Source organism: Ixodes scapularis, unplaced genomic scaffold (genome assembly GCF_016920785.2).
Source record: "Ixodes scapularis isolate PalLabHiFi unplaced genomic scaffold, ASM1692078v2 PGA_scaffold6__148_contigs__length_123643588, whole genome shotgun sequence".
Lineage (NCBI taxonomy): Eukaryota > Metazoa > Arthropoda > Arachnida > Ixodida > Ixodidae > Ixodes > Ixodes scapularis.
The window spans coordinates 32,677,198-32,688,294 of NW_024609881.1; the positions used below are offsets into that span (position 1 = coordinate 32,677,198).

General features: G+C 41.5%; 1 protein-coding gene across 1 annotated transcript; it reads left to right on the forward strand.

Annotated features, from left to right (window-relative positions):
- The first annotated feature begins 873 nt into the window (after nt 1-873).
- LOC120840011 (non-specific ribonucleoside hydrolase RihC-like) lies at nt 874-8,536 on the forward strand. Its single transcript, XM_040210438.2, has 4 exons — nt 874-1,059; nt 2,342-2,636; nt 6,717-6,853; nt 8,144-8,536. Exons 1-4 carry the CDS (start codon nt 889-891, stop codon nt 8,534-8,536), a joined length of 996 nt encoding a protein of 331 aa, XP_040066372.1. The 5' UTR covers nt 874-888.
- The last annotated feature ends 2,561 nt before the right edge of the window (nt 8,537-11,097 follow it).

Here is an 11,097-nt window from a genome sequence, read left to right on the forward strand (position 1 = left end):
TTGCAAGCCAGAGAAGGACCAATGAAACTACAAAATATTCACTATAATACTAACTCAAGCCTCGGAAGAAAACCGTGATAGGCCCAAGTTAAGCTCCTAAGAATTCTTGTGCCAAGTTAGGGGGCGTTTCTCTGGAACTGAGCCAACAACATAAAAAGGTATGCGAGTTTACTTTTTTGCAGATCGCCAGCTAACGAATTACGGCTAACAATAACAGAACCCTAGCAAATTACGAAGCTCAGGATATTTATAGCTAAAAAAATGAGATGCACACTGCGACACTGAACGTGACTTCAAGGTGTTCTAGTATTCCTGCGTACACCGTATTTTTTACGATATTATTATAATACCGTATTTTGTCACTCGCTATGGTTCTTATACTGTTCGCCGTCATAGGTTGCCCCGTGTTTCGCAGAAAAAGCGAACTCACGGACGTTTTGTTTATTCGAGCTGCGGTATAATTATAAACTAGAAGTGCGCTCAATCGTGGACTGGCATCACAAAGGTCAATTTCTCTCGGACAGCGTGCTGAACGGGTAGCGCAGACTTGCACCGCTCGCGTGTTATAGACAGCTTTGTTCATGGAAGTTTATGGAAAGAAGATATGCTCGACCTTTTGGCTGATCTGTACCGACACATGTCCAGGATGCAGATCTTCCCAGGGAATCGCCAATTTTCCGTTACTATGATATTGTATTTCATTGGTGAGAAGGTAAACTTATCAGGTATGATATAAATATTCACGAAGAACCTTCTTATCACATTTTTACGGCAACCGCCCCGCGGGACAAACATATATGTGTGATGTTGACTACTCTTCCCTTACTGTCTTTTGCCATTGCGATAGGTCATTCAGAGGAGGCCTTGAAGAGTGTTGATGTTAACCTCATGAGCTACATCCTCGACGTCGATACGGGTGTTGACGATGCCATGGCACTGATGGCAATGTTGAGTTACAACAAGCACGTCGGAGCTATTACTGTTGTCGCCGGCAATACAGATTTGGAGAATGCGTATAACAATACAATGAGAGTGCTCCAGGAAATTAACAAGACGGAGGTATGTCCACATACTAGATGCACGTATATAAAATTTTTCAGAGAAGAGCGGCACAACTAACTTTAACGGGAAATATTGTACCTTTTGGTCTAAGGCCCGAAGAATCTGGCAACACTGAAAGTGATGAGGATTCATCTTTATTCTCTTAACGCATCCCGGATTGTCGAATATGACAAAGAAAACTATACACAATGTTTTGCATTTCCGGTTCAGTCTGAAAAAGTTAGATGAACATACGAAACCAGAGTGCACTAGGTTTTATCTGTACGCAAAAAAATAAAAATATGGAAAACTTAGAACTAGGTGTTTTAAGCCAGCAGCCAGGCACGACGTATTTTGGAGTCAACTTAGCCTTCTGCATGGCGTGTGTACGAGTGAGACGAATATTACATGTTCAACTTTATACATCTTCGACTTGTTCTGAATGGATGCATTTGCTTCTATCGATAGCCATGGCATACTTTTTTTCTAGTTTTCTGATATATCTTGAAAAATGTCCCGTCAAGAAAAAAAATAAACAGAGTGCCCCCCCTTCCCCCCCCCCCCCCAAAGAAAAAGAGAACTTTACAGTGATTTTTTTTTTTTTTTTAGTCTAAAAGATAAACAATCCGTCGACGAGCGCTATCTTCCCCAAATGTACAAATGGCGGTCCGAACCAGAGGCAAATGTTCAAGAACTATTCGTTATCTTATTAAAAAAATATAAGCGATTTTCGGAAACTTCCTGTAACGGTGGTTTTCGACGGAGCCCACGGACATGCGGGGCTGGATAGTGCGCCAGTGGTGGGAACGGGCCCTATTTTCCCATAAAAATTTACGAAAATTACGTATAACTTCTGCGTCAGATAACGTCTACTTCTGAATCTCTGGCATCTAGTCTAGACCACTAGCGACATATTTGGACGGACACTCAGCCTCCGGTGATGCGTAGTTTATTTTTGCCGTGATACAAATGCTTTTTTTTTCTGAAACAGGCCGTACACGAGGTGCAGTAGTTAAGGAATACGTACAGCATTACAAATATTGAAGTTTGCACCCCTGCGGATATTTGTTTTCGTTACCTTAGTAAAAATATAAGTTATCAGTTTGCTGCAATTTTTTTATTATTTTTTTATCTTTTATAAAGAAATATTTGTTAACGGTATCGAGTTTGTTTGATTCTGAGGTAACGTTGGTCTGTGACGCGATCTCTTTATTTATAAGTAACGAGTAACGTCTTTTGTGATTTTTTTTTTCGGTAACGCTTACAACGCTGTTCTTAACTCTGGCATTCCATCTGCAAGATCCCGGTTTACAAGGGAGCCGACAGACCAATCTTGGGACTCTGGGAACCTGAGGCCGTATACTTCGGCTCCGACAACTTTGGAAATGTGGCGCAGAACTACACTATTGGAAATAACTCGGCTAATGATACTACCTTCGCACCTTTAAAAATGATGGATTTGATTAGGGCAAGCTGCAACAGTACAACGCTAATTCTGCTTGGCCCTTTGACGAACCTTGCCATTGCGCTCCTGGTTGACCCGCACATAACGAGATGCGTGAGCGAAATCTTTATCTTAGGAGGCAATATTGAAGGTGAGATTTTTTTACTGTCTCTCGACTACAACCCTTTGATAGATTGTAATACATGTGGTTTTTTTTAGTTTTTTCTTTTGTTAATCAAAAAAATGTATTTCTTATTTTAAGAGACGATTAACGCATCTAGGCGGTTGAGCGTTATTCGTGTATGTTTTTTATTGCTATTTTTATATATTTATTTCAATAGGGTGTGATTGTGTTGATGCACAATCTGTCTAGATGTTTCTAGTTTTTTGCTTGTTTTCTAAGTTTCTGCCCATGCAACGAGCTCCCAGACCTCTTCTTTTACCGCAAATATAAGGTATGCGTTGCCGAACGCTCATTTTCAGCCCAAATATAGCGTTAGCGATTCAAACGATAAACCAGTCTTTCAAAACTAACTGTTATTTTATTCAAAAATTATAAGCGACTTTCAAAAATTTTCAGCCTGAAAATGGTAGTCCACAAAGCTCTTGATTACATAGAGCTCTATGAAGGCAGTTACCAAAAACCGGCGAAAATGGACCTCATTTTTTAATTGAGATGATCAGAAGATCACTTGAAACTTTTTAAATAAAACAACTGTTAGTATTCAATCTTTGGCATCTAATTCGAACCGGCAACGGTGCATTGGGCCGAATATGAGTTGTAGGCAATCATCGGTCTATTTTTGTGGTGAAAAAAACAACAACAACCGTGTAAATTGTTTTGGGACACATTGTACATCTGGAAAAACAAAGATTTTAATTTAAATTCATTTTATACTTTTCTTAATGAAAGACGAAGCCAAGAAAATATCGGGCCTCATGATTAGCTTAACATGTTTTCACTCATATTTAGCGATGTTAACACAACGTTCGTTGCATAAATGATGCAATAGCGGCAGATGTTGCCACCTACAATACAATACAATACAATATTTTTATTTTTTGAATACATTTCGCTCTTTGCCCACGTAAGCCAAGGTTTGTGTGTGGGACGCGGCAGGTTACTAAGAACGATAATGTTTACAGTTCCAACTCATTCTATGAGTTTAAACAAACCAAACAAATTATAAGAAAAGAAGCGGCTCATATATACACCTGCACTATAACCGGTGGAACAGGCCTCTATTAGGTACATACTGCTATTTAGTAATATATCTCAAAGCATTGTTTTAATAATCAATATAATTCATACAGTGGTTACAGTCGTATGTTGGCACTTTTTATTAATTCGCACTTCGCTTAATTTTTTCTGTTCATTGATCCATATTCTTGCCATTTTTTTCATCGCATGTGGATTTTTGCACTCAATCAGCTCCTCAGGTAGTTCGTTAAAAAGTTTAGGCACATAATATTTTCTTGTAGACTCTCCATACTTTGTCTTTATTAATGGCTCAAAATATTTTCTATTTGGTCGTAATGTTCTTTCTTTAACAATTTCTATCTTGTATTTGTTGACTAAAAAAAATTTTGGGATTATGTCATATTTCAATTGATTTCTAAAATAAAATAACCTATTTCTTTATGTATGTCATCTATTAAATCGCTTCTCTTTTTGATTTGAATGCTGCAGATAAGTAGAATGGATAGGAGAAAACCGCCAATAAAGGAGTGCAGGACCTTTTGTAGGCGGCGCTTGTCTTGCTATTGTACACCTTCAACAGACTATAGCTATTACTAGCCCTACGTAATTTACCACTCAGCTCTTTTTGCAGTGTTTGCAAGGACAGCATCTCTGACTTCTATGACACCTCGTCCTGCCCTCTCCCTTAAACTATGTATCGCATTTTCGAGCACTAATAGTATTACTATAATTAAGTACAATAAATAAATTACTTTTGGTGGTAAGGAGGAATGTAAGGAATTACTTTTCTGGGGTGGTAATTTAATAATTTATTTATTACTTTCAAGAGGTAACTTCGAGAAAATGACCGATTTATTTTGATATTACTTTTGTCCCAAATGAGAAAGTTTGATCGGGAACATTAGGAAAAGAAGAATTACTTTGCATAGTGAAATTTCGTGCAAGAGAAACCAGGTCCAATAAAAGAAGGCCATCTGTGCACAAAGTCTTGTACGAATGGACTCACCAGACGTACAAACGCGGGCTGGAAAGACGAAGGAGAAACGCTTAGGTGTAAAGACATTGCTAGAAGGTCACGGCTAACGAACCCTAGGCAAGAGAAATTCACGGCGTCACGTCATTATAACGATAATACACTTTCTTCATCTCTGAGCTGACAGTGCGGTAGAGGCTACGAGCTCACCGAAACCAATCAAATGCTTTCCTTTGGTCACCTGACCCTTCCCTTTCTCTGCCCGTAGGTATGAACAAGAGCCTGGTTAAGTGCGAAAGAAAGACGCGTCACTGTTCTAAGGACACGTAATTCCACCGCACTGTCAGATTAGTAATAAACGACTCATGGGTTGCAGAGAGGAGGGCACATCACCAGAGAGGTCAACATATCTTATGTATAGAGGTCAACATATATATATAGAGATCTTCTGTCTTTTTGCTCTTTTGTCTGGCAAAGTCAAAATATAAGCTTCAACATTTTGAAGAAACGAGCGGAATAAACCCAAATGCCTTGTGGAGAGCCTAGACCGTTTCGTGCGTATCCTTGGCCTTGTTAAGTGAAGGTGCCCTTGCAGTCGAAAAAAAACTGGAATTGAGCAAAGGAGGTGCCACTTGGGGGTCGGGCTCAATGCCTTCCCTTGGGAAGTTTATTCTGGAATAAGGCTACGAGCAGATATCTCCAACCGTCTGTTGGGAAAATGAACTTTTTAGGAAGCTCGCGCCATACCTTTTCTCAACTGGCGACGCTTCTGCCAAGCAAATATCCAACGCCCTTGTGTGACAACGCGCAATAACTTGGGCTCTTCGGGTATTTGGGTCGAGTACCTCTGAGAGGAATGAACGGGAATAAGTCAACTAGTGCTCTTGGGAGAATGAGATTCCATTGCACCCGAGGCGGAAGGAAAACGTTTCACGTAACGGCTCTGTAGGAATGAGCTCCCAAGGCCCGACTTAACAGACTGGCTCATACTATAACTTCTAAATCAGAAAGACGGAAACATATTACGCTTTAATTAAGGATCATCGCCGCCGACTGAACAGCGAAACCGGTGAGTCGGCTGTCTTTAGTCACATCTAAAGAAGCTATTCATCATGCATAATATTTATTTCGTGTGCGCCAGCAAACCCACCGTTCATTGTGGTTCACTCTGAGACGCATAACGCTGCTGCTGTGTAAACGGGAAGATCTGAGGTCTGGTACATATACCGTAAATAAAATTAGCGCGAATTACTGTTTCAAGGAATTAAAATTAATGGCAAACTCATTTCAGTTATTTTGGAAAGCAGTTGTAATATAAAATCATTACATTTTGTGTGTGGTAATTTGGAGTATATTGTAATTTTTTTGCAGTTTTCGGAAAAGTAATTAGCAATGTAATTTAATTACCTTCTGAAAGCAATATTGCCATATCGGGTAGAGGGGCTTAGTAAGATGAAGAGGGTTCCAGATTGCATTAGAAAATGAGACCTCCCATCCCCCTCCCTCCCCCCTTGTGATCACGGCGGGAGCCGTGATCAGAGAGGGGGGGGGGGGGGGCTCCCAAAGACACATTTAGGGGAAATCGAAAGCACTAGGTGAGCAAGGGGCATACAAACTTGCTCGACATAGCAGCGAGTACAGGGCACCTTATTACCGCTCAGCATGCAATCACGTTGCGGCATTAGCCATGGTGGAGAGCAAGTCGTGTGCTTCTTGCGCAAGTCTTGCAGTGACGTCAAAAAGACGCCGAGTTTTGATTGGCTCTGAATGAAGGATAGTGGAAAGACCTCAGAGAAAGCTGCCTTGATGTCTACCCACTGTCTTTAATTCAGAACAAATTAAAGCTCGGGGTTCTGACGTCCCCCAGAACCTTTGCTAAAGAGACAGACGAACTTGCGGTCCGTTAAAGAACGAAAAAAAATGAATAAAGTACGAATCACGGAGCATACAGCGTCAGCATAACGCCCTGCATTTCCTAGGCACTGGGTGGCTATACACAGCCTGAAATGTTCGTTTACTATACTTTGGCGGTGAATAAAAGTGAATAAAAAATGCAGGTCGTGGGAACATTAGGCCTGGATCCGAGTTCAACTTTCTGGTGGACCCGGAGGCTGCTGAAGTGGTCCTCCAGCGAGTGGAATGCAGTGTCACCATCGTGCCCTGGGAGGCGGTCCTCAAGTCCACCTTGCCATGGGTAATTCGTGAAATTACATAGTTCGACGTCGGTTTACAGCAGCCTTGGCTCTTGATTCGCACCTTTAAAATTAGGAATACAAGAAATGTCATATTTCTCCTTTATGGAAATATTACATTTAGCGGAGAATAGTCCGTTCGCGGTTTATGGCCTACAAACAAAAACATTTTGATATAAAAGGTATTTTTCCGTTAGATGGGGCCACACCTCGTGCATAATCCGCACGTTCAAAGTTATCGTTCAGAATACACCTTCGTAAATGTCTGTTTCATTAGCTTACACAAAGAAGCTTGTATCTACAAGACTTGCCCGGTACGAAATTGCGTATAATGGTTTCATTTTTTTGAGTAATTTTGCAATCATTTGATAATTCTTATTATGAAAAAATTACATGTGTATTTTGATTACTTTTGGAAGTACAAAATTTCCAGTAGCAGTTACTGTTTTCCAAAGGCCTTCCAAAGGCGGCCTTTTCCTTTACTGAAGAATCCTCGAACCAAGACTCCGAGAGGAGAATGATCTACCAAAGTATACCTGTGGAGAAGATTAAGTAGTTTGTAATTTTGTGTTTCGAATTAAATGACGAAGAGTGCGAAACGCCTCCTTCCTAGCCGGCACACAAATCTGTCGTTTTAAAAATCTGAAGTAACCCGAAATGTAACGGCTATCTCGAGTAAAGGTTAATTACTTTACTGCCAACTAATCAAGTCATGTAATGGAATACTTTTAATTAAGAGTAATTTTAATCGAGTACTTTTTTAGTAACGTGTACAAGACTACTTACATCGTACTTATATCATCATACTTTGTCATTCTCAAACTCCATCATGCAACCTAGGAAAAAATTATCCTCGTATAGTCCGCACCTGCAGATACTTCACACGCGTAAAATATAAACTCGCAACATGCAGATTTTGCGGACTTAATCTGGAAAATACGGTACTATGGTCACTACGATAGAGTCATAGAAACGCATGGGGGGGGGGGGGGGGCAATGTGGCCACGCCTCTTGCGTTGTGATTCGTTCTTCGGCGTCCTTATCAGCTGATCCTGCAATTTCATTGGCTGCTGGGTGATAATGAGATGCGCGGGACTGGCCACGCCCTACTTTCTTTGAGCTGTCATTGACCATAAGTGTTCGTACAACGCTAGATGTCTCCATCATGTGGCATTAGCTTGTAAACAAAAAGTAATTGGTACTTAATCTATTTAATCCTTACTCTTATGAAAGGGTAGAAAACTTTGGCCGTGTGCATGGTGCTAACCTTTCACTTTTTTCCCTTTTTCAAGAACGTATTCAACGCGACAATTGGAGGGACGGGCCGGAAGGCCGCGTTCCTGAAGGCCTTGACCAATCACACCATCACCGTCTTTCTCGGAAACGGAAAAAGCCCTGGTTTCAGCCTTGGAGATTTCCTCGCCGTCCTTGCCGCGCTGGATCCAGGCTCGGTGGCGAGCAAAGGAGCACACCGCGTAGCTGTGGAGTTAACCGGCACCCACACCAAAGGGATGCTTGTGCAAGGATGGGCGCCCTACATGATTTCCCACGTGATTCAAACTGTCGACATTGTGAACTGGTTTAACGTAACACACATTGAAGCGGCGTTTAACAAAACATTTAACGAGGATAAGGATGGTAATGAGCCGGGAAAAGCGTCAAGGAGCACAGACAGTAGTGAATAGGGCAGAAATTGTACTGACTTCAACGATTATATTTGTGATCGTGGAACAATGTGACCACTGAAATTAAAGAAAAAAAAGACTCAAAGAATAATCCCTCTCAAGCCATCTCCTTTGACGAACCATTCCTCACAAATGCACAAATGCCACTCTAGACATTCGTACCATTTCCTCTAGACCCATGAAGTCGACATATCTTCTTGTTTGTTGTTATTCTGAATGTACGTACCTATCGCTCTCGTGTGTTAATAGAAAAGAAATGTCCATGTGTCCTAAGAATTTTACTGAAAATTGTTTCTAAACGTTTTTAAGTTGTTGAACGCATTGATGCACGCACATTTTTTTTTAGTGTTCTGCTACGTTTCTTGAAAGTTGCAGCACTTCTGTGACAGACATTTCTAAGTTTCAATAACAAATAATCATAAGTTAAATATATTAGGAACCTCTTAACATACTTATACAGTCAGATGTATTTAGCCTTCAACATCAATGGCGCCGCATAAAACTGGTCAATTTCCCAGAATAGTAGGACGGCTTATATTGAAGATTTTGACTAAGTAAAACTACAGTATTTATATATTAACTGATACCGGGCCGACGTCTGCCATAAAAGAAATTGAAAGCGACGTAACTTTAATTCTGGATTCCGAGTTTATAGCACTGGCTTTTCTTTTCTATCCTCATTCTGAGCAGCAAAACTCAGCATTTCTCCGGCTCTCTCCAAAAGCTGGCAATTTTTTTTTCCTACAGCACAAATAGTGGACGAGCTTTACAAAGCTAAACGTTTCTACAGTGGGTCTTTCTCCGGGAATAAAACTCTGAGTCCAAATACTAAGGTTTTTTTGCAGAAGGTTGAGAATACGAAACAATGTTTCAATTAAAGCTTCAGCCTTTTGCTGAAATTAACAATATTTACTTGGAATGCTTCCCACTTACGTACGAGCACGATACTCTATTTAGAGAGTATAGTGCCCGTAAGGCAGTATATTCTATAAATAGGGTGTAATCACCGACCAGTGCCACAGCAACGATCCAATGGAACGAATCAAGCAGGGTAAAAAGTACATCGTTATGTCAGTCGTCGTCTTCGTGCGTTTTCCCATCAACGGCCAAACAAGTGAAGCGGAACGCAGGACCAGGCCGCAATCACTGTCCGCGATTTGTTTAGCAGAGTGTAGCGTTGTCTGGTACTCAGCCCGGGCCCTGTGCTTTGCCTGCGCGTGGCTATGAGGAACATCTGCGCCATATAGTGGGTTCCAGATCACGATACCACTTGCTGTAACTTCGCGTTCAGGTAATGAACGGTGCTTGTTTCGCTCTAATTTCTTTTTTTTTTTTGCTACGACCTCTTCTACGTGGATCGAAGAACAAACGTGTTTTGTGTGGGCTATGAACCTCGAGAAATAATTATAATGAAGTGATGGCACAAGCGAGCTGGTGGAATTTGACGTTGTCGTCTCGCCTTCTTACCGTTTTTGTTTGGTACTTTTCTTTGGTCTCATATTGTCCCCGCCTCAGGAGCCTCAAAAATGATTAAATCAATTCTAAGCAGTGTATACTTCATGTTAAAAATTGTTTTCCGCGCATATTTGTACAGTTATTCATTCACTCAATAGCGTTAAGGTGCTCGTGTCGCAGAAAAGCCGGCCTCGGTGGCGTGGCAGAAAAGCCGGTGTCGTTAGCGTGAGGCAAAAATCTTTGTTGGTCGATAGAGTGATGACGTCACAGCCGCAAGATTTCGCGCGGGGAAGAAAGGAAGTAATTGATTTGCATGAAAGAAAAGGTTTGTTTTTTTTTAAATTTTAAACGGGACTGGAATTCACGACACTTCTGTTCGCGAGCCAGACACGCTACTGACTAGGCCATGTCCGCCGCACTTTCTGCTCACTGGCAGGAAGAGCATGAGAAGCGTATGAGAAGGCCTTCAGAACGGGGCCCAATAAAGCTATCGCGTTCCACTCTTAAACGCGAAGCTTAAGTGTCCTCCTATTTTTAACGGATTGAAATACACTAGAAAATTTTAGGTAACCTTTTTGGCACATCTTATACGGTACGACGGGCCCTTGGTACGAACTGCGTATAAGCGAATCTTCTGCGATAGCACATTGAGAGTTCCCAGCTTAGGGCCTATCGTACCGTATCGCATGGGGAAAAACGACTCCCTAAAACTCTCTTCTACAATTCGTTTTACTTTAATTCCAACCACAGCCGACACTTCGATCTTGTGGATCCTATCAAACCGCGCGATAAATGCGTCGCCATGACGCTTATTTTGTACGTTTGGTATCACCGACTAGGGAAATCAGACACAGTGAGTGCGCAACGATTACGTGTTTTTAAAGCGATATTTTTACGGAGGGCACTTTGCATGAGCCTTCGTGTCGGCATATGTTGTCTATCGTCGCGAAAGATAGGAAACACCCATTCTTCTCTCCACCTATGTCGCCAAAAGAAAGAAGTCGGGTGTTCCCATTCACCCTCGCCGCCGCACCACGCGGAGAAGGAAGAGAGGAGCGCCCGCACTATTCACCAATGAAGGCTCGACGTCGAATCGTCAGCGGAGC